This window comes from Eleginops maclovinus, chromosome 6, assembly GCF_036324505.1.
Source record: "Eleginops maclovinus isolate JMC-PN-2008 ecotype Puerto Natales chromosome 6, JC_Emac_rtc_rv5, whole genome shotgun sequence".
Taxonomy (NCBI): domain Eukaryota; kingdom Metazoa; phylum Chordata; class Actinopteri; order Perciformes; family Eleginopidae; genus Eleginops; species Eleginops maclovinus.
Window position 1 is genome coordinate 21,043,394 of NC_086354.1, and position 24,675 is coordinate 21,068,068.

Below are 24,675 nucleotides of genomic sequence, written 5' to 3' on the forward strand. Positions count from 1 at the left end.
TATTTAAAAACATTAACACGACCATCTTCACAGTATTATCCGATGCAATATCCTGACAGAGACAGATACATGTTATATCAGTTCTGTAGCGGTTTGGATTTCACAGTATGGGAAATTGAAAGCTACACCTTAGCAGAACTTATTTCAGAGCTGTTTTAATGGGTTGCACACCCGGCTTTAACCCAATCGAAATATAATCATCAACTTAATGACAAATCCAACATCACATCCCTTTTTGTATTCACTACCCCCATGATGAGCTTCTCTAATCAATATTTTTAGTTAGAAAGGCACCATATCAAACTACAAAAGTGGATATTTAGGTATCTGGAGTGCCTACCAACCCACCAACTAAAGTGCTTCGACGTCCAGATAGATGAAGCCAATAAAAAGGACACATTTGTAACTGAAGAGCTCCTGAGCTGTGTTGCAGGTTCCTGTCTGTATTCAAGCTAATTGGGTATCTCCCATTCAGCTCGTAGAGTTGGAGCAGCTTATCATTTCAACAAAGCTATCTACAAAGCTAGCATCCTGTCTCAAACCCCCTGGGATGGCATCGTAGGGATAATAACTTCAAATTCAAAACAAATCCAGTTTTTTTTGCTGAGGATGAATGGAACATTTCAGCTATTGTTTTTTCCACATTAGTCCCTAAAACACGAGCTAAGTAATTTCAGTTATTGCTAAACTAATGCCACTTGTCAAACCTGGCCTTGTGATTCTAAAGCCACAGCAGTTTTCTAAATGATACCGTGGCTGTCTTTAATTAGTACGCAGAAACTGAGGCATCTAATTATACATCTGCAAAACAAAGAAGAGTCACTTGGTGAGGATAGATCTGTTGAAATGCTCTTGGTTTCATTTTCAAGAACTACAGTATAGGAGTTGCTGACATTTGAATTAACTGTGATGTTCTTCTCTACAATTACTGTTTATACTAAAGGTCAGGTCCAGCTGACCAGCTAAGAAAGAAACGTAGAATAAGTCTGCGGTTCTGCTGCTGTTAGTCTTTAAAAGGAGTCACAGTCATTTGGCCCAGAGAAATGAAGCTGACCACAGGCCGGCGCGCTGTCAGACGCTTATTGAGTATCGTGAGGGGAAGCAGGGGTGGTCTCGTTGCCCAGCAGGAAATTGATCTCTGAGAAATGCCTCAAAAGACCAGAAAATACGTTCTGGTCTCAGATCTGCTTCCCAGCCTTTAAGGTCATTAAAGCCATTAACTCTCTGCCGGCTTCATGTCTTTTTTGTCTCAATATATTTGTCCACCTCCTCTCCTCTTTCAAATGCACCCGCACGAACAACGCAGAAACACACTCATCGACCCGGCGACCCCTGTCAGAGATTTCGATTATCGGCTAGCACTCCTGCTGGGTTGAGGACGGGAGTCCTGACAGACTGAGTCATCCCTCTCCCCCTTCAACATAATCCATCTGCACTGCTGCAGAATGACCAATGTCCATAAAGCCCATTGACGGCTCTCCTCTTTTTGATTAGCTGTCATATTGTGCGCCCGTCTCCCCGAGATGTCTTTGTTTTCATGCCACCGTGGCAGCATCTGTTGTTGTCTACGATCAGAAGCACTCATCTGAAGGACCCGATGTGATTGAATCTCATAAGATTTGATGTCTAAAGTATTCCCAAGTGGTCAGATTTCAGCTGTGCCTCCAACAAAAAAACTAATCTTCTCACTGTGTTTATCTTCTAAGAAAACCATTTTTCCATTTCCATTTTTGCCAGTAGACCGGGCGACGGCTTGTAAATAGAAAAGTCATCACGGTGACTGACAGCGAGTGTATAAGCCTGTGCTGTATGGCGTCTGTGTACAAACTTTCCCTCATTGTTTATGTGGAAGTGTGTATGTGAGGAGTTGATTAATGCCCTGTCATCGTTGTCAGTTGTCTTGCTTGTGGTGACGGGGTGAGTCCCCTCTTCCCGCCACCTTCCCTTTCCACATCTCGTCACGTTGGAAACACTTAATCACAATACGTTCAGCGCTGGAAACAACGAGTAGGAGCTCCTTGTTTCCCTCTCTTGTGTATTCTACTTTTCTTTTCCATGCCTCGCTGCTGTGAGTTCTGGTCCCTGGCGTCAAATTGTTATTTGTTCTTTTGCCAGCTTGACGCCACACCATATGGCTTCAGAGAATTCAAAGTGGAAGAACTGAAAATTAATACCTTTGCCTCCCTTCAATCCTACGCCAAATCCCCCTTTCCCTCACTGAGCCTGCTACATTGACACTTTTTTTTAAAGTGGATGTAGGGATTGTGTGGATCACAGGCCAAACCCACTCCGACAAGCTTTTCCTCTGAACGAAAAAAAGAATATGGTCCTGAAAAGCAAAACATGCTTTATGAGAGAATAATACACCCGCTGCTTTGTCTGTCCAAGCACTCAAATGTCCGGGCAATACAGTGGAGGGTCCTGGCAGAGCAGAAAGGCTTCCGTCATCAACATAAATTTGCTGCAGTTTTGACCTTGGACCGTTTGGCAGGGCGTTTCAGACCTCTCTCAAAGGACATTAGCATCCTGCATGGCCTTGTGAATTAGCTCCGATCAATCAGATGGGTAGCTGCTAATTGATTTTACTTGTGAATTGAATACACAACACAAAGCGTGTGTAATGGAGGCGGGCTCTTTGGTCCTTGGTGTTGAGAAGTGAATGGTTCGCTCGGTGAAGGTCAGGTTTTTTCTGCTCTCATTTCTGTGATTCATTTTTCCTTCTCTTTAAAAAGCTGCAATCTTTTGGACGTGTGGTAGTGAGAGAAATCTCACACAGAGTAGGCTTGTTTTTCTTCACTCTGTGGTCGTGGCTATCCACATTTAATATTCAAAGTAGGTTTTAAATAAGTTATTGAATTTAGGGCTGCAGCATTTAGTCATTTAAGCAATTAGTCGGCGAACAGAGAATGAGAATTTTAATAACAGATTATCCGTTGAACTCATTTATCAAGCGAAATCTCCAAACATTTGCTGTTTCCTGCTTCTCCGTTATAAATATATAATGATCAAATGAATGTGTGGGCTTCTAGCTGCAGTTTAGACAAAAGGAGAAATCAAAGATGTGACCTTGCTCTTTGAAAAGCCTTTCTTTCACACATTACACCAGAGCTAGACCAAAGAAATCACAGTTACAGTTATATGGGTAGAACAGTATGAGTCCATCGATAATTTTCAAGAAAATAGCGTGGTATGTTGGAAGGCAGTGACCAAAAACCATGACAAAAGGGGGAAATGAATCACTTAAATGTACCTTTATGTGAACTTTGTCCGCGTATATTGATCACTATTCTCTAAAGAGGATATATTGTGTTCATATTTGAATTTGTGTGTCTTTACTGGGACATGTCTCCATGCTTTAATGTCAAAAAGCTCTTTATTTTTCTCATACTGCCTCTTTTCACCCTCTGTCTGAAACAAGGGCCCAGTCTGCTCTGATTGGTTAGCTATGTTGTGATTGGTCAACCGCTAAGAGATGTCCCGCCCCTTAAACTCACTTACATCACGTACAATGTGTTGGAGCACTAGCCAGTGTTACAAAGTGATGTCACCATGTTGCGACGGTTAGTTTTGGAGTAGTCGATTGATGTGCACCAGTTAACTCTCCACTGACTCCATGTGGCTTCCTTCTCTTCTAATCTCTTTCTCTCTTTGCTCTTGACATATGCTCCTCTTTCTGTCGGCGGTGCTGACGTGGCTTCCTGTCACAATCGATCCATCTTCCTTTGCTCTTCCTTACCCGAGAGGCTTGCGCTTGCATACCCATATATAAATACACACACACACACACACACACACACACACACACACACAGTCACAGAGTCACAGTCACGCACACGTCTGTCTTGCTTTGTCAGGGAGGTCAACTGCCCCCAATGGCGGCCTACTCCCAGTCGACTCCTATCAACATCCCTGGCCGGCTCTGCTTCGTCCTCCAGATGTTTAACCCTCAGCTCCTCTTCTTGTCTTCCTGCCGGCCACTTTGTCACCAAGGCTGCAGCTAAGAGTGTCTCGACTCACATTTTGTTTTGTAACACAGATCTGATGCATGTAGTGTAGTGAGAGCCGGAGAACATCCCGCGCTGAATATGTATTTTAAAATCAGTGTAGCCTTAACTGTCAGATCAGTATTCATGTGATTATGTCCCAGTCTCAGTGGGGCAGATCACTCAAGCATGCTGTCAAATTTAATTGGGATTTGGGGAGTTTAAGCTAAACTAGAACAGACGGGTCAAAATCGACCAGCGTTCAAAGTAGTGTGAGAAAAATGAGATGCCTCAAAGCCGAGCTGTAACCCCGGCTCCTTTTTTATAGTGAAGATACCCATGATTCAGGCACTAAATAATGACCTCTCTCCTTAAACGGTATTAAAGTATGAAGGTCAGTCATGCAAGTATCAGAGTTTGTAACAGGAAGATTGTGTACAGTGCTTATATAAAGTGAGAAACTGACGCAATGAGAGCACTGAGACACGGTCGGACAGAAGGAGCTGGAACTCATAATAAAGCCGTGGGGATCCTGAAAAAACTGTCGATATTTTCCATGGTTTCATCACCACGACTGAACCCTTTCACCCTTTTCTGATTATTTTTCCTGTAAATATATCGACCGTAGCATCTTTGGGTATCAATGACTAAATGAGCAACACTTAAACAGGAAGAAAAGACAAAGCACTCACCCCTAAACATTGAGGTTAACATTGAGATATAATAGAAAATAAGGAAGTCATTACGGTTTGAAGGTTTGACGGGATGTAAATGAGTGCGATAAACCCAGGAAAGCAAGGACTAAAGGAGAAAGTATACGGAACAAATAAAGCTAAGCATGAATAAAAGGAAGCAGAACTCAAACATGGTGAGGATTTAAGGACACACATTACAGGAAGTTCTATTGTGTTAAATATAAAATTGCACAAATGCTCTAGTTAGTCAAAAAAAGTTCATTCGGATAATCCCCACATGCTGCACATAAACAGATATATGGATTACTTATTTTTGTCCCATATTTAATGCAGACTGTGTTTAATTACATGGGAAAGAGTCTGTTCTTTAATTACAGTTATATTTGTAGATACATTGTTAGAGCTGCAACAATTAGTTGACTAATTGGCATTTATTTTGATGATAAATAAATCGAGAAAATGCAGCTTTCAGCTCGTGAAATAAAAAGACTTCCTTATCGTTCTGTTCTATATCTTATTAAATCTACTGTGTTTGGGTTTTGGGCAGACAAAACAAAACATTTAAACACATGACCTCTGGCATTGAGAAACTGTTTTGGACATATTTCATTACTTTTTACTTAAAACACCAGCAATAATAATGAGTGTTTTAAATTAGTAATAAACAAAGATTAGACCACAGGCACATCCCATAGTTAAACATGATGCACTTCGGATATCATGGTCCTGGTACAGAAGTAACACTCCGAAACTCCACTTCCTCTTCGGCGCTCTGCAGGTGCCAAATGAATGGATCAGTGTGAAATAACTGAGAGTGTTCTAACTTTGGCAGAAATGATAGCGCTTCATAATTCATAGTTAGAAGTTGAATGTGAAAATAGGAATTCAGGGCCTTTTTCTTTTCTTTTTTTTAAACAAAGGGCTATTTCTGAACTCGGCTCTTACTTTGACGTCACACAAATGAGACCAAAATGCCTGAGATTTGTTTCTGTAGTTTCTCTTACAAAGCGCCGTTGAAACAGACGCTGAAAATATCCCTTTGTAGTCGGGGCTTCATCGTCTCTGCTGCTCACTGGAACTCTACTGAAGCACCCCGGTTTTTTTTCTTCCACCAAATACCCTTCAGCTCAGTATCCGTCAGACACTATCCACTAGATTAAGTTTATATGGTGTATGGATGGTGTTAGTAAAGGTGCCTTTTACTGGAGGATTGGCGCTTTACAAATAAATACAACTGGAAATTGCTACGCCATAATATTACACCATCAGAACCAGAATAGCTTTCTTCGTCCCACAGAGGGGACATTTTCATTTGTTACAGCAAAAAGAGCCAAAGACAGCTTAATATTACACCCAAGATACAAAAATATATACAATTTTACAAAATACACACAAATAGACCCCAGAAACAGTTCTTAGGTATACCAGCCAGGTATATATTGCACAGTTATTAACAGTAAATAGATATATATATATATTGCACATAGTTGGTATTGCACAACATTTATTGAATTCTATTTTGTATTAATAACATGCATAGGCATAGTAGCTAGATAGTAAAGCTGTGAAATGGTGTATGAATACATTTGCGTACAAAATGTAGTGTGGTAAATCTATACAGTTGCACAAAGTACTCAATATAAATACAATTAGCAAAAATGTCAAATGAACAGCAGGATGTGTTTCAGTTAGAGGAGCCCTCTTCTGCTGTTGGTAGTTTCCCCTGTCCTGCAGTGTGCTATACAAGTCGTTTTTGTGCATGTTAATGGTCTGCAAAGGCTTAAATTCCCAAATTCCCTCCTCGATTGGACTTTTTTTACATGTGCTGTTACAAGAAGAATGTCCCAACTTCAAAAAGAAAATCAATCTGTTCTTATCCAATCTAATATCCTACAGCTCCTCTAAAAACCACAATATAACATCAGCCCTGTTTCCTGTCCTCTGGTTTTGTCTGAAATATGATTATTGCTGGCTGTTGTTTTCCAGTCCGACATGAATAGAGGCAGAAGATCTCACTATGAAGGCAGCTCTGAACCCTGTTGGTGCTTCAGTATTCAGGGTGGCAGTGGAGCGTTATTGATTTTTTCTTAAATGAGCTGTTGAATAAATTTCAAGTCTGACGTAATCCAGTTTTACTCCTGTCCCGAGTCTTTCCATGTTAGAAATTGGCAGCGTTGTTGCGTACACCTGTAGTTTGTGGTGAAACTACAGCCTTGAGCGGAGCATGAAAAGCACACAGAGGCAGGAGGAAACATACTGAAATCCACTTTTCGCCTCACTTACCAGGAGCTGTAAAAAGTCATGAGAAATTAGAATAATTTCCACCAGCCGCAGTAGTTAATATTCATTATTCTAAGGAAAAACATAAGGATGCCTGCTCTAAATGATATGTCATGAATAAAATCAGGTGCAATGTGTTATTTAAGACTTGCTGTTTTATGCATCGGGTCAAGTTCATCATCACTGCCTCTCCATTAGCTCACGAGGGAAATGTTCTTTGTAGAGCAGGAGCGTTACAGTCGGTCACTAAAAGGCCATTTTAAGACGGAGACGATGCTTTTGCTTTAAATGGGCCGGCTGTCCGTCAGAAAGGAGAGAAACAGGAAACTGAACATAACTGAAGTGTTCAATTTCACAGTCTCAGCCAGTTTTGGGAGGATTTCAGGTGCCAAACACACATTTTACTGGCATTTGGTGCTCAGTGGGGGGTGATTTCAGTGCTGCACATATTTAACACTTCAGTATTATGCACCAGTGCTGTCCGCTGCACATATGCCGATTCAGCAGTTCTCAACCTCTCATAAAAAGTCAAGTTCAGCAGAAATATCCACTTGAGTTGTACAGGTCAATTCACCTATAAACTGCAGGGCAATTAGACAGTTTCTATACTGAAATGTCATCAAAATTAGATACAAAACATTCTCTCTCTTCACTGCAATTGAGTCACTAAACGATACGAGGCAATTTTTTTAGTTAACATTGTTTGTATAAGTGGTATTTCTGGTTTCCATCAAGTGATTCTCAGGCTGGTTATCACGGGAATTTCTGTTTTTATTTGTGTTTTGTCACTAAAAAAATGATACTATCAGTTTATTCATTATTACATCTTTTTCTACTAAAGCTATCTCTTCATTAAACCACCGGCTTTTTTAAAAATGTTGTCCGAACTCAAGCAGCTACACAACCTTTCCCATAAATAACATCACCCAACAATTGTCAAAAATATGATTTAATGTGCTCTTAATAGAATAACTAGAGGACAAATAAGACCAGAATTTAATGGCAGGTCAGGTTATTAACGTGTTTTATACTCTGTGCTACTGAAACATCGATCCGAACAATATTCACTTACCTTTTTAGCTCAGTTATGGTTTGTGTCCCCACTCAGAAAAGTAGCTCTGACTGATTTCTCATGGAAACCGCTGCCTATAGGAGCACTGTGACACTAAACCATACATTAAATATGCTAAAGAACCAAATCAGTCAGCTTAAAAAGCCTGTAGTGATAATTCTCCTTAATATAAACCCTAAACATCTCTCTGCTCATTGTTGCTGTCTTGTTTTACACTAATCATGTGATAAAATGCCCCTTTACTGGGCTTTAATAGCCTGGATCCACATCTTACTGACGCTGTTGGATGGACTTCAGAGAGACTGAATGTACACTAGAGCTCAGCCATGATCGAGGAATCACATCTCCTATGTGTGTGTGTCGCAGCTTTACTGTACGTTATGTGAGTGTGTGCTCTTTGGCACGTCTCTGGGTTTTAGCTTTGGGGAATGCCTTCTCTGCCGGGTGCTTTCTCACCTCCCCGGATAACGGCAGCGTGTATAGCGGGGGATAACAGACATCTCTTAAGTGCGTGTTTGCAGCCTATCTGTAGCTTTTGTCGCCAGTGGAGGAGTTAGGACGACTTTTTAGAGGTTAAATCTCATCTCTCCGCAGAATATTGCAAAGGCATTAGCATATAAATGTGCTCCTTGTGAGATGCATGTTTAATACGGAGGAGATTTAAAAGTATAATCATACACAAAGTGATGATGTGGCAGTGAATGGGACAAACACAAGACGGGGGGGGTGTACTGATGAGAATTACCACCCGCTCATTGTGTGAGTCATTGTGTGTGTGAGACAGATAGTGTACATAAAGTGTGTGTAGAGATAAAGCGAGTGTGTGTGTGTGACTGCACCTGCCAGCCTGTGTGAATGACAGAGCAATCAGCGGTGGCCTTAACAGGAGAAATATACACACCACAGCTAACCTGCAATCTCCCCCCCACTCCTCTCCGCTTTCCTCCCTCATCATCGCCCCGCTTCTCCCCCCTTTCAGAAACCAAAGCAGAGAGACTGGCATCCCCCTGACGGCTTCATCCTGGGCCTGTGGACTCTAATCCTCCTGGTGTTTTTTAAGACGTACGGCATGAAGCACCTCAAACACATCTTCTGAAGCCTCTGTGTTTACCCCGCTGGATATCTGGAGGACAGGAAGCTGCAGATATGGAGCTTTGTCTGAAGGGATATTAGAGGGAAAGGTGCAGGGTGTGTAAATAGAGAGAGATGTATAGCACCACAAATGCTTCTCCAGGAACTGTGTTGCCTTTTTCTGTTTTATTTTGGGGGATTTCGCTCTGTTGGTGAAATGTTGACACAAGGGATGAGGGACACTTGAAAGTCATGCATTGGATTTGCAATTCCTCATCTCTGCAGGGGGAATACTACTGCCATTTGTTTGTGTTTTTTGGACTTGTGTTTATTTATTTTGGTTTGGAAAGTCTGTGTCGTCGAGCCATTCCATAGTTATTTGGTTAAAAAAAAATGCACTGAATTAAGTCTGCAGATAATTTAATCGATTTCTGAAAGCATGCTGCATATTTCAGCGGCGGTGGCGGCAGCCTTTATTGTTTAAGTGCTACTCGGAGTGTCTGCTCGGTCAGGAGAAGGAAAGTGTGTGATGAGGGCAGGCTGATTGGCTGTGAGTGGGCTGTGAAGAGATTACTATTTAATGTCTCTCTTGTCTATATACATTACACCCCTTGACTGTCATATCACGTTTGTGAAGGATAACAATTGCACGTAATCCCATCTCGCACGATGGACCCATCCACTTTCCCATTCACCAAATTGCCCTCCCTGTGGAAACATCCATTAGCTCCCCGGCCGGGCACTCTGCTGATTGTATTCTGGATGATGGACGGCAATTTCTCTGGCCATTCCACGGCGGTGATAAGTGAGTGATAACCTAGTAAGCTGCCGGCCGTCCCAGATGAATCTCCTCGGTGCTGCTTACCTCCCGTTTCCCTCTCTCGCTGCATGTGTAACTACTCTGCATTAGGCTCATTGTTGGAGGGAGTGACTGATGCTCAAAGCATATGGATTGAACCCGCGGTAGTTTGTCTCTGCTCCTCGGTGCGAGGATCCGCCCATCCAGTGCCCACTGCAACTCTGAAGCAGGAAGGAGATGGAATTGGAAATGAAACCATATGTATCAGAGGGCAGCTGCTGCGTCAGCCACCGAATACCTTTCCTTATGCATTATTTATGCAATGCTTGTTCTTCCTCTCTGTTTATATTTTCCTGTAATCTCATTCTGCCTGCTCCCGTTTCCTGGAGCTCATTTTGATGCCCTGATTAAAGATGAAACACTAAGTTAAATGAATTCTTGTTTTTGTTGTTGTTTTCCTTCCATATTTAATCTTTATAAAAACACATTAGCAGATGTAACTGTTAAATACCCTTTGAAGTCTGCCCAGCTCCTCTAAACATATTTTATATCACAAAGAAACTTGAATCTGTGAGGTTTAAATTGAGGTAAATAATCCCCAGAGAGGCTTTTAAAATTGAGTCTTCTTTGTTCCAGTGTCGTATTACATAAGATATTGGGCCCCAGCCTCTATATACATCCTTAAACAATAAGCTGGCAGCAGATACAATAAATAAAATTAGAGCAAACCTATCTCTGATGGATTTGTTTGTTCTTAAACCCACTTCAGAATCAACTCAATTTCCTCCGCGCCTCTCGTTGCTACTTCAGCACTCGCAGATGGAATTGGATATATTCTCCTTTCAGCCTGGTGATGTATTCTCCTGTCTCCTCTGTCACTATAGATTCAAAATGCTAATAAAGATCTGTGTCTGTTTTCCTTCACACCTGATTTAGTTGGGAGAAAAACCCAGTGACAGGACAATATGAGAGCAGCCACCTCCAAAGAGACGGAGAGATTTCAGACGGAGCCGTCGAAGCAGCATGCTCTGAATGTGTCACACAGGTTGTTCAAACGACAATCTGTATTCACCAGTGAGCACACACACACACACACGCTTTGCTTGTTGTCTTTAGAAAGCTGAACAACATCGACATTTAGTCCCTTGTGGCAGCCTGCTAAATTTAATGATTCACACACAAACACACAGACACACATGCTGTTTGGAGACGGTGAGCGCCTGACAGGTTGTCCAATTTACAGAAAAACTCTGGATTTCCAACTGCTCTCCTGTCAGCGAGCCTTTGTAATGTCAATCATTCCCAGCAATGATGATAGTAATTTCAGCAGTCACAGATTCTCATTCTCATCAGCAACAATAGCGATGGCACAGATAATGCTCAGTGGCTCTTGTTCAGTGTGGTTTTGAATTTGAATGTCTCTTTAACTTTGAGTGAGAAAACCATAATAAAGAACAGGAGAGAGTTTCACATTTCAATGAAGCTGTTTAAATATGAACAGCTTCATGTTCCTAGTCCAGATTGCATTGTTTTATTTATGCAAACTCAATGTTACACCAAGAACAAACCAAGAAAGCAAAGACGATCCAGCTGATACAAACTAAATGTGTTTTCTAAGCACACAGTAGGAAATCATTTTGTTATGCTGGAATAAATATTAAAATGCATGAGATCAAAGTTGATGTTGGGCCTTGAACTTTCAGTCTCAAAAAGAAGTCCTTCAAATGCTCTGAAAAATAATAAACAACTGGGTGAGTGCTCTCTTCTGAGCTTTTTACCTTGAGGTGAGTCAATTAAATTCTGATTGTACAGTCGTTGCATGGCAAAACAAATTCTTTTCTGTTTTCTGAGATATCTCATGCTCTTCATACACCTTTCGTCACGTGACTGAAGTTCCATACTTGAAAGCAGAAGACTCCAGCTGCTGTTTAAGACTGTGAGCCCTGGTTAAAAGCTCCAGAAAAAAACTAGCAATAGGACATTAACCTACATTTTATTGGGGGGAAATCTACTAATGACAATCACAATCCTTTCAGAAAAAGATGCATCATTTACTGCTAAAATGAGCTATCATCATGTTAACCCATAAGGCTGCTAATTGATAAAAGTATAATTAGTATTAAATAAACATATTTGTTGAAACATTTCCTCACAAAATGCTTTAGGGAGGTATTAGAAGCCTTTTTATATACAGTAATTCTTCCCTGCTGTCACTACTGCTGGCTACAACACGTAGAAAGCTCATTGACCTATAAAAGGTGATGCAATAAATCTGCTGCATTTACATTTTATGTGGCATTAGGAGAGTCGTAAAAAAAGGTCTAAAATTAAACTTGGTTTACCTTTAAAAAATCAAGTTTATTCCCCAAACTATTTTGCAATTAACCAAAAGTTGATTGATAGTTGAGAAGGTTGTGAGTTCAGTAATATATTCAGGATTACTGCTAGTTTTTATTTCAAATTGAAGATGTTTGAAGGTCTTATGATATTATACTTTATGATGAGAAATCAATCCTCCTTAATGCACATAAGGAACCTTTCATTGATCTGGTTCAGCTGTCTAGTTATTTGAATCATCCCTTTAATAAACACTTGTATTCCCTTTATCTTCCTCTGACGTTACCTTGATCTACCTTCACTTTATGTGGCTGCACGTTTTTTCAAAGACAAAACGAGAAATGCTCCAGTGCTCAGCCGTGAAGTCGGTCAGGGATGTGTGTGTAGCTCGTGGGAATAATGGCCTTGTTACGCTGCCTGTCTTTCATTATTATTTCAGTGTGATGTCACGCGCAGACAGGGAGACAGAGATGGAAAAGAAAGAATCGCAGCTGCCGTCAGTGGAGGGTGAAGGTGAGTCACCCGCCTCGCCTCCTCCAGGTTTCGTCTTCATCTCTGGGGACTCTCTCTCACTCTCCCACAGGGGCTACATGTTTACCTTGTTTTTGTTAGAAACTACTGAATGCCGTACTGTTGGTAAACCTGTTTTATTGAGTGGAATGACACATTTCCATCATGTGCAAAAGAATCAGATTAACAACATCAGTGCTGAATTAATACTCAATTAGTCCTTCAGAAGGAAATACATTTGAAACAGTTTGTCAACCCTTTTAAAGGCATGGCTGACATTTTGAGAAGTGTGCCTTCTTCTGAGAGTACAGACTGACACCACTGTCCTGTCTGTACAGTTCATATGTAGCTGAGTCAGCAGCCGGTTAGCTTAGCTTAGTTAGCATAGCATCCAAACAGCAAACAGGGAACCACAGTTATCCACGGCCTATCCAAAGACAGTGTTGGATGAAGTCCTTTTTAATTAAAGGTAAAGATACCATCCAGAAATACTCAGTCACAAGTAAAAGGCCATTACTTATGTTAATGTACACAGTTATCAGCTAAATGTACCTAAAATATAAGTAAAAGACAGAGATCTGCATTATGTCTCCTTTCAATGTGTAAGGATTTGATATTATTCTGTTTTTATTATGTACAAATACAGCATTTCAGGGATCACGTTCATCAATCTAGAGCCAAATTAGCTATTAAAAATGACTTTTCCCTCTGAAATGTAGAGGAATATCAGCAGTAGTCAATAAAGGAATACTCTTGATCTACTTGTACTATACTTATTATATTCCACCACTATCCAAAGATCACTAGGTATTACATGATTTGTGCTATGTTTTCATCTATCCTTACAAAAGCAGCAAAAAACAGTTTAGTGTGTGCTGTTTTTCTTGGCTGGGAGTAACAATAGTCGGGCACGTTACCCACGGTAAAACAACAAATTGTCTAATCGTTGAATTTTGACTTTATGCTAAGCTACTGTAAGCATCAGCTGGTTCAGCTACATTTTCACTGTACAGATATGAGAGATAAGTCAACGTGAATCTCTGCACGAAGGGAGTAATCATATTTCCCATATGCCAAACCTTTGAAGTTATCCATAAAGCAAACCTTTGAAATGTTCACTGGTGTCACCTTGTGTTTTGAGAGGATTTTCAGCTTTTCTCTGTTTTACAGTTAAATACCAGTTTAATATCTTTGGATTTTCACCTGTTTAAACAAAACCAGCAATCTGAAAATGTCACCTTGGACTCCAGAAACTTGTGACTCATTTCTGACATTTCAGAGCTCAAACAATTAATCTAAAATGGAAATAGCTTGCAGCCCAAAAAGACAAAGCTTGACAGTGCGTATCACTCTGCTGATACACACCGCCGTGCACAGCCAGTTGCAGACGAGTAAACAAACACATATCTTTGTCTCTCCTACGGCACAGACGCAGCAGCAGGACTCTCAGTACTGTAGCATCACTCCTGCAGCTCTCTGTGATGTACGAACAGTAATCGCCACGTCCACGATGGGAAACTCATCCTCGTGTGAGCCCCTCTGTATCTGACCCACAGCATTCCTCCTCTCATTACTTACATTACAGAGATGAGGGGAAAATCGATAAGGACTTGGGACCAGAATCATCAAGATAACCACACGTCTCATCGCTTTCTGCAGACACCTGATTCTTATTCATGGAGGAGGAAATAGAGGATACAGAGGAAGGGCTAGTCTACAAGCCGCATACACTCCATCAAATGAGAGGAAGGGCACATAAAACACAATGGAGAGCAGGAGAGGAGAAGACCGACTCATCACATACTCATCAGTTTAACAAAAAACTGTCATTTTCCTGCGCGGAGATTCAGGCCGCAGATGAGCGCTGTGGAGTAGGATGGATGGCGCCGCTGCATCCCTGCTCTTGATTTTAATCTCCCACTTGTCTTGTGCGACATGGCTGTGCATTTACATGGAAATCCGGCTTGTAGCGATATAAATTGCACTATTAGGTGGTGACAGCAGCCGACAAGGCCTTTTGATACATAGGCTACGTACGGGGCCCAGGAGGCGCCCACACATGAGATAAAACCTTCCAGTTAATAGCACACGCATGTCACTCAGCCGGGTCGGAATGCAGTGCAAAGTTTGACTTGTTTGACACTTGTGAGTTTACAATGCACAGCTGAATGGTAGTACAAATGAAAGTCAGGGAAGTGATTTATACCAGCTTTGTTGCACTGCCCAGGCGTCTAAAGAATCGTATCTGACGCGACCTCTTCAGCGAGAGAATAATGCTGATGATTACACAGTTGGATTTAACTAAACCATTATAGGTATTCATCCGGCACTGTCTCGAGCTCTACATGTCAGATTAGGTGAACTGTAATGGTATTTTTCTTTCAGAGAACTGTGAGCCTCGAATCCTGCAAAGATCCTTCATCCAGCAGAGGCTTTGTGGAGAGCCCAAACTCAAGTTAGTTCGGCTGCGGTCCCTCAGGTAAACATACAGCGCATACACATACACACACACACACACACACACACACACACACACACACACACTCAGAGATGAGGAGGATCCACAGTAAGACACTGCATGCATACATTGAGAGTGTGTAATGAGGTTGTCTCCTTGTAAAAACTCGCTTTGCAAGGTTGTACAATGGATGTACAACTTTGAACTCAGTGAACCGAACACGCTGCTGCATCCGGAGAAATGTTGGCACCAAATATCCAGCAGGACTCTTCTTCTGTGGTAACTATATCTTGCCTTCTTCATGTTTTATCCTCTCTGTTAAGCGTCCAGCAGGCCTAAATGCAATCATCCCCATCTTTAGTCTTTTCCCAGATGAATCTCTCAGGGATTTTCTCCACCCCAACACAGGTCACGTCTTTTGGGGTACCAGGGGCGCCGCGGTGGCTGTGGCTTCTAGAGTCCGGTTGGCTGGGAGAGGCGGGGGTGTCCAGTCCGGCTGGTAGAAGTGGATGTCAAAAGTCCGAGCCCACTTAGCAAAGACCCGCTTCTCTGTGATGAAGCGGTGGTGGCTGCCCCGCCGCCCGCGCTCATGGGAGATGTACATGGCGCACTCGTCTGGACCCCGGGGCTCGTAGTAGTGGTACGGGACGGAGTGGTGCTGCGGCTCCCTGCAGAAAACGAGAAGAGGTGGTTGACATTAAAAACACTTTATGAGTCACTGCAGTTTCAGTGTTTTTTCATTCATTGTTTAAAGAGGTGGACTGATTTACATTTATTTGTTCATCTCTGCATGGATTATGTAACCACATTTAATAGCTTTTTAAATGCCACCAGCAGCTCATGACTAAATGAAAAAGTCAAATGGAGAAACAAAGTTTGAGCATGAATAATGAAAGTTATGACAAAAGAGCCTCCATTCAGGCAGGCATGAGCAGCGCTTTATATTCACATTATCAAATCATGTATGAGTTCTCCTCTTACATCAGGCGGTCTATACAAAGATGTGCTACTAATTGCCACACTGCCGCCTGATTTTAGATATGCCAGGTGAACCAATTATGCACGAACTTTACGACTATACTTTTGGTTTTTGCTTTTGTTCTGTCATAAATATAGCTTTATTTTGAAAGTATGTCTAAAAATATTCAAAATCATCAGAGTAAACTTGGTCACATCTGATCAGAACAACATTGTATTATGGTATGTCTGAGAAAAAATGTTGAGAAAAATGTCTTGTGTCATAAAAATAAATAAAAAGTTTTAAAAAATCTAATGTTGTTGATTGGATTTATTGGAGTTCAACACAAGTCAAAGTGTCTAAGAAAAGTAAAAAATTTACGTGAGCGCACCAGGAGGGACGAGAGACTGAGATTGGAAACTAACTAACCAAACTACGACCTCATGCTATTCCACTACCCAGCATGCTCCAGGCTGATGTCCGCTTGTGTGCTCTTCTGGTTGACCGCAGGAAGAAGCACAGACTTAAAGAATGTACTACTGTTTCTATTTTGTCTTGTCTTGTTTGTTTTTACAAGATTTAATGGAAAACTGCAGTTCATTGTGCACTCCTGTGGTGCACAATGACAGGAAATGATCCTTGTTGTACGAAAGTCGCAGTAGAGTATGTCATAAAGTAATGTAATTTAGATGTTATGCTGCAGTATGTCATTAAAAGTCACGGTACATTAAAGAATAAGTCTAAGCAAAAGTCACTGTCTTCATTAAACATGTAAATAATATAAAATGTCCATAAAACACATTTGATCTAAGATGAGTCTCAGTTGGATCAAATCCAGTCAGATCTGCAGACTTCACTTGTAACAACTTATAGTGATTGCCAAATATCCGCTTAGACAACCATTTGCTCAGAGAAATGAACCGTCATCTCGCTCCTCATTATCAAGATTGGATTTGTGCCTAAACTCAAAATGATAAAAAGAAAAACTGAAGTAATGATTTAATCAATCAGCAGCGGGAGCAAAGATATACTGAGCATTTTACAGTTTGTTCTTTTTTATTGAGAAATCTAATAAGATTTGTTCCTTGTCCAATAAAATCCCCCAATTAAAGCGTTGGCTGAGAGGAAAGAGACGTGAGCTGTAATTTCAAACCGTTAAACTTGACTAATGAGACGCTCGCTGAATTTGTTGCTATAGGAGCAGGACGGTCACCAGCAGCTATGTATCCCATAACTATTCGCATTTGTGCTAAAGGGGAGCAGTGTCATGGTCATGCTATTCTAACCGGCTCAGTGAAAAGAGGGAAACGTTCATTTTTTCGGAGATTTATGAAAGGTAAAACATTCCCCTTTTCTTTTTCCAGAATACTCCGTGGATTATTTTATCCTGGATTTTGGTTTTCTTTTGTTTGTAACCGTCTGATTGCAAAGTACTTACTGTAACTATAGTGTTTGAGTTGGTGCAATATGAGAAGTATGTATTATTGACACGTCATGAGAGGCTTTATTTTTGGTATACTGGCTACAGAGTAAAGATGGTGTACTCCACCTCCGATCAGTTCCTCCATGTGTCAACAACTTCCTGTTTCTGAGTAATTCCCTGTAATAAAGTAGTAGTAGTAGTAGTATATAGGATTATAGTCAAATATGTTAAAATATCATGGAAACGAGACGTCAAAAAATCTGAAAAAGTCAGTGTAGTGGGATTTTTTTTTAAACGTCCTGATATAGTATGTCAAAAAAAAAGGTCACAGGCTAGTACGTTGAAAAACAAGCTTTGGAATAATATGTCAGGATTTTGAAAAAAGGTATAATATAGTTAAATGTCAAAAAATACCAGAAACACATCATAGTATACACATGTGGTGCAAACTAAAGTCTAGTATAGTATGTTGGAAATCTCATGAACAAAGTCATGTTACAGTTTGTTGGAAATTTGAAAAATGCCGAAGGAAAATGGAGAATTATCGTGTAAAGTGTACGGACTGTGAGCTGAATCTCCCTGCAACAGGAGGCTATAGAGGGAAGCCTACTCAGATATGAAAGGAAACATCATATGTGCAACAAAGCTTTTTCACACACTGTGCTATGATGTGGCCACACAATGGAGCTGAGTGAGACCCCTGCTTTCTCTTTTATCTCATACGGACACAAATACTAAAACCCTGGGTGAATTTATTTTTACTAATCTGCAGGCAATTTAAGCAATCCAGAAACATCTCCAGTCACAGTGACATGTTATCTATCAGCTGCCTGAATACATTTAGTTTGAATCTTTCTTATCAGGTCGATGTGCTGCTATGAATTTCTATACCCTTAAAGGAATTGCATATACACCTGTGATTTATAAAAGGATTAGGGAGGGAGTTAGTTGGAGAGCTGGTGATGATGTTTACATGCAGCTCCACAGCCTCACCTGCAGAAGTCGGGGGCGACCATGCCGTACACGTTGATCCTATCGCACAGTTCCAGGGCTATGGTCATCGTGAACCAGCCGGTGCTCAGCCAGGAGTTAGAAACTCTTCTGCAGACGAGAGAGGATCAGACAGTTAGATGGATATCATGCATGGGAAATAACGAGGTTTAAAAATGCACCACGTTGGATTTTTGGGATTGTGATTAACTGGGATAGATAATCAGAAACTTCACATTGGCATGTTATGGCAGAATAAAGATTCATCTTGATCCAGAGGTCGATCTTTCTGACTGCAAGATCATTCAAGTTCCCTCGCAGCTTCATTAAAATACAGATCCATCGTACGTATCGACGGATACAAATGAACCCTATCAAATAATCAAACCCTCGATCAGAATAGTCTGCAGAAAGTAGAGATGACAAAGCCTCAGCTGCAGAACCATCTGCCTACCAACACACTGGAGATTTATCAGTCAAACACTAAAGACCCAAGCACAGTTTTCTGAGAAATGCTGTTATGAAAGAAATTATTTTTACATTGCATTTGATAGTCTCTCCGAATTTAAATAGGGTTTCTGTCAGATGAAATAACACAACAGCCTGACTACCATGCATTTTTCAAGCATCCCTTGAATAGATTTAATGGACTCCAGTCATGAAACTTCCAACACCACTCATAAAAGGACTAAAAACACATTCAGTTTAAAGTTAAATACTCAAACTAAAACCAAACAACACAAACAAAACTTTGATTCAGGGGATTTGACAGGAAAATGAATAAATAAGCTCTAATCAAAGTCAGCTGAATATAAAAGCACACTGCAATGTTTATCAGAAGCTGCTTTTATTAAGGCTGTGGTAAAAAAAACACTGTTGTCTTAAAGTCGTCTTCAGAGGTTTTTCAAGTTAACTTTCTTTTATTCCAGACAAGCCAAAGTACTTACGGGTGTTTTGTAGACCTGATGATTAACTGACTGCAAATTGCTTTAAAGGCCTGAAATGACAGCCAAAATGTTTTCGAGGCTCAAGAGCTTATGGTTAGTTCGTCAACTACTTTAGTCCAAACTGAAATACCTTTACTTTTAAACAGATTTCAATTAAATGTTAGGCAGATATTCATGATCCTCAGGGGACGAACCCTGACAAAGTTGTGGCTCACATCTTGGTTTAAATATCTTGATACATATTGAATGTATGACCATGACATTTGACAACCGATTAGGGGGAAATAATCGACACAGCATAGCATCGCGATAATTTATGAGGGGATATTGTATCGATACACGGACGCCAAGTATCGATACAATATCCCCTAGTTATTATTGTATTCCCTCACGGTGTTTGAGCAGTAAAACACAAAGCTCTCAATTCTGACTTTTTTCAGAATTTCTCTGAATTTTTTATATTTTCAGAAATTCTCAGAATCGATACACGGACACCAAGTATCGATATTTCATTGTATAAATTATTCATATTGCAAATCCAAATGAAGGTTTTTGGTAACGATTGCTTTTTCAATCCACTAGATGATGCTGAGCTTTTTCTTGTGCGGTCATGGCCATGGGTAAAGTCAGTGGGATTGGCAGGAAGTCAGTCTAAACAAAGATGGAGTCAGCGGAGAAAGAAATCAGAAATGCGCAATACTTAGCATTTGGTAGAATCGCAATACTACCGTATCGTGGCTTGAACGCGATAGTATCGTATCGTGGGGATCCTGATGATTCCCACCCCTAACAGATATTCAAGGACCCAAGAGGAGAAAGTGTAATTACCTTGGTCAACTCAAGATCTTTTGTCACCATCATCAGGTCAACCTTTAATGTTTCCCAAACCTTTGCTTTATGACAAAAAACTAATGACCTTCCCATGAGCTTCAGCTATACACTATACCTTTGAGATTTCAACCTAAAATAACCCAGCACCAGTTAGTATTGGAACTCCTGCACAACTGTAAAAAAGACTGTCCATAATGTTTTACTTACAGCTAAAAGCTTCAGGCATTTTCAATTACATGTAACTTGTAATACGAGTTAAAGTTGAATGCTTTCTGCACAGGGTGGGGGGATCAGTGTCCCATGATGCCTCCAAAATATGTCAAAGTATGGCTATACTATGGGGGTAATAAACCATCAGCATACTGGCATTACTGTTAGGGAATATTTTGCTTAGGGGTTTAACTTTTGACCTAGTTCATCATTTTCTCCTTCCTCTGTCTGTATTGCCATAGCATATTTTTTCGGCCTTGCAGGTGCTGTTATCTTCATTAAGGAGGGGCAGCCTGGGCTTCCGAAGCCTTGTTGTTCCCACAGTGGGTACAAGCTCAAGCTGACCTAAGATTGGCTTTATTATTTAGGGACAGCTGGGCGCCAGTTTATCTGGACACAGATGCTCCGGTAAACACCTTATCTCTGACCTACATGACAGTTTTTAGTTAGACGTATTGTCCGCGCTTGTTTAGTCTGGCGTTTGCAGAATGTTGATTATCCATTTGGAACTAGTTAAAACCTCTTCCTATTTTCGAGATCTTCAGAATTGATTTGGCAACCTCTGTGGCAACTCGTGTCTGCAGTATATGTCTTGTCAATTCTCCGGCCGCAACACAGAATAAACCCATCAGTGTTTTGCCATCAAGTTCCTGCTCTCCCGTGTCTCTCTGGGTTTCGTCTCTATTGCTTTAGAAGTTTCCACCTCTATTACTATGAGCAGGTTAACATTTAGCTCAATGCAGAGCATGGCATCCAGCTCTTGTTTTCACAAAGCAGTAGGGACAGAAAACTTGATGCTGGCTGGCTCGTCGCCACGGTTGTAATCGCTGCCAAGCACAGTCATGCAGGAGGTTTAGCTGTTGTGCTTTTTTGGAACAAACAGTATTCATTACATCAATTTATAATTGAAAAAAAATCTCAACTGCTCTCGTTCTCTTACACACTGTGTGCAAATATTAAAAGTATGAGCTGATACAACACAATTCAGCTGGGATGAATTTGAATCCTTCAGCTGAATCAGGCCCAGCTGTGGTCCTGTCACGCTCCCCCTGCTCACCGCTCAACCAAACCTCCAGTGGGATTATGTCAGGGGACCAGTGCATCAGTTAGCAGGTGTATTTTAAGAAAGCCTCTTTGTAAACATCCAACATGCTGGTGACATTACAAAAGCAAATATAAGTCATGCCTGCAGCCTTTACTGTAAATGTTGCAACAGATTCGCATATCAGATCAAACTTAAATAACAATGAAGGAGGAACAAAATGAGTTCTGCTTGAAGCACATCATTTGTATTAAGTGATCTTCCTCATTAAATATTTAAAGAGGAAGCAGTGCCACCCATAGCCCTCTCCACTGTGTCCATTTTAAGTCTAAGATCGGCCAAGACTTTGAAGGAATGCTCTGGGACAAAGGGCACAACGATACCACAGAGATAGCTTTATGGTTCAGAGCCAGCAACCCCGTGCTTTGCCAGATGATAGATGAAGTGAAGGTTGATGGGGGGGAAAAGATAATCACTTTTGGCAAGAGCAGGAAATTATGGGCTGGCACGTAAGGGTATTTTCTAATGAAAATACTGGAAACAAATTATGTGTTTTTGCAAGCTATTGTTGATTAGAAGAATGAGACTTCACAACGCAATGTTTAGCTTGAATAATTTGGACTATGATCATCTTAATTTTGCATGCCTAAATTTGGTATTTAGCCCTCCACACAGATTGAAGCTGAGGGGGGTTTTGTTTTGCAGGATTTTCTGTTGTAAAGTCTATTTATTTTCAATAGTTTTCAGGTCATGAAACCCACTGATTCTCAATCCAGATGGTATTACTTAATTAGACTAACGTGTAACACCTCTTTTAAATAGTTAGAAAAGTCTATTTTATGTAAATATTTATGTAAAGATTTGGGGTTTAAAAGTCTGGATTTTTTCCAATAGCTTCCATAACATGTGACCCAGTGACTCTAAATCTATGCAGCATTGTATAACAACACTTGACTAAATAGGAAACATCTTTTTAATAGGAATAGAATGTATCTACTTTGTTAGGGAAATTCTGTCCGAGGGTTTTATATAACGTAATAAGGATTTCTCCTCATGGCACAATGAATAATTTCTCTAAATGTCACAGCAATCCGTCCGATAAGCTTTTCCCATCAGGAACAAGTGGTGAACAAACACACAGAAATACCAACTATAAATAAAACCATCCACTAGTGTCACTGAAAAGCTATTTTACATCCCACCTTCCTTTGAACACTTTAAACAAGCATTAAAAGAAGCTTTTCTTCTCATCATTTGTGTTTAAATGCTGTAAAGAGGAGTGAGGAGGCAGAAGATCAAGTGCCGTTTGACAGGATCTGCCGTTCTCTCGACCACCTCGTCTCCCCGCTGCTTTCAGAGAGCTTGTTACTGCTCCTCGTCTGTTCCCACAAACACACTCAGCATCCACAGAGAAGGCTTCCACTCAGCAACACAGAGAAACAAAGCTCGGCCTGATAAGAAAAGTGTTGACAAGAACAACCAGGCAGCCAACTCCACACTCGCCTCGCCTCCGGTTGATGAGGGTGACACATTTGGAGTGGAGGGATAACCCCGGCTGTTGTAAGGTGTTTCTCTTCGTTCCTCACAGATAGACAGCAGTGTAAGGGGGGAGGGGGGGGGGGGGATGCACGTCAGACAGAAAGCTTTTAAATAAAAAGCCTGTTGAGCATTTCAATTTTGAGCATTTCCCCTGCCTAAGGATGGTGGGATTAAACCACATCTTCCTGGGAACGTTTAGAGGAGGGGAGGAAAGTTATGGGAACGTTTAGAGGAGAGGAGGAAAGTTATGGGAACGTTTAGAGGAGGGGAGGAAAGTTAAGAGCATGTTCTAAACAGCAGCAAAGAATGACTTTGTTAACAGGCATTCTAATGATCCTCTACCTTTCCAAAACAGCATAATGTGTGGGTGTTCTGAATAAAGCCTAAAACTAGTTTTTTTTTTTACCGATTTAAACCAGGGGTGTGCCGATATTAACCAGATTGCCAGAGCATTCTTTGAACTTGAACATTCAGAATATGAAACACATCTTTACTAAACGTTTGGAAGCATGGAGTAAAGATCATAGAGATGCATGGCCAAAAGACAGTCGAAATGTCTGGATCGGAAAGACTTTAAAGGTGCCATGGAATGGAAAACTGTGTTTACCTTGGCACAGTTGAATAAGGAGAGTTCGGTACATCTCACTGACATACCGTGAACCTCAAACACCATTGTTTCCTTGTTCACGTGCAAATCATGAATATGCATTCACAGCGGTAAACAACAATCCTTGTGTGTGACGTCACACACGGTAGTCCAGCCCCAACATTTGCATACACCAGCTACTGGAAACACTAACGCTAACACTTACCACTCCGTAACGTTGCTCTCCAATATCCGACCCACTGGCTGTTCTTCAAACTCATCGGTTTCCTCCTCCGATAAAGGCTCAAACATGTAAGGTTGGATGCCAATGGCCTCCATGGTTCATCTCTCACAGTTTCGCTTCACTTACTTCTGTGGGCTCTGAGGCAGCCATGGATTGCTCCTTCTAAACCAGCCAATCAGAGCAGAGCTCGTCATCATTATTTAAATGAGCCCCCAAATAAGGCAATTCAGCTCGTTTCATTCTAGGTCCAAATCATAGAGTTGTAAATGGACCTGTAAAACTGCATCTGGACCCTTTTTGGATCAACCAAAGTTATATACCTTCTTTGTAGACATCAGAGAACAACTTAAAATACCAGATAGATGCTTTCTATGGCACCTTTAACACAGAGACTTCATAATCAAAAGGTTGCAGGTATGTGGACATCTTGCATATGGAGGGCTGCGTCCGTACGGTGAAACAATCCAGTGACTATGAATCAAAGCAGCATTAATCAACTACACTGGACGAGTAGGACACACCTCTTCTTATGAGATTTTAGTGCTTCCTCAATTCTATACAAACATTTTTGTGAACATTTTGTGGCCCACCTACTATAAATCAATGCAGCGTTAATCAGCTTCACAGGTTGAGTAGGACACACCTCTTTTTAGTGGATTCTGAAGCCTATTTTGAGGGAACAATTAATCAGAATACATTC

The 24,675-nt window shown here is 40.9% G+C and overlaps 2 protein-coding genes across 4 annotated transcripts in view; one reads left to right on the plus strand and one right to left on the minus strand.

Moving 5' to 3' along the window:
• The window catches only part of pigk (phosphatidylinositol glycan anchor biosynthesis, class K), a 29,229-nt gene extending 18,894 nt beyond the window's left edge, over nucleotides 1–10,335 (plus strand). The window contains exon 11 of the mRNA XM_063886929.1: nucleotides 9,010–10,335. Within this exon, the coding sequence (XP_063742999.1) occupies nucleotides 9,010–9,126 (117 nt within the window). The 3' untranslated portion in view covers nucleotides 9,127–10,335. The remainder of the gene's footprint in view (nucleotides 1–9,009) is intronic.
• Nucleotides 10,336–12,868: 2,533 nt separating this feature from the next.
• The window catches only part of st6galnac5a (ST6 (alpha-N-acetyl-neuraminyl-2,3-beta-galactosyl-1,3)-N-acetylgalactosaminide alpha-2,6-sialyltransferase 5a), a 62,807-nt gene continuing 51,000 nt past the window's right edge, over nucleotides 12,869–24,675 (minus strand). For all 3 annotated transcript variants that reach the window (XM_063886918.1, XM_063886919.1, XM_063886920.1), the window contains 2 exons: nucleotides 18,580–18,687; nucleotides 12,869–15,873 (listed from right to left, as the gene is read on the minus strand). In XM_063886918.1, coding sequence (XP_063742988.1) covers nucleotides 15,615–15,873; nucleotides 18,580–18,687 — 367 coding nt within the window. In that variant the 3' untranslated portion in view covers nucleotides 12,869–15,614. The remainder of the gene's footprint in view (nucleotides 15,874–18,579; nucleotides 18,688–24,675) is intronic.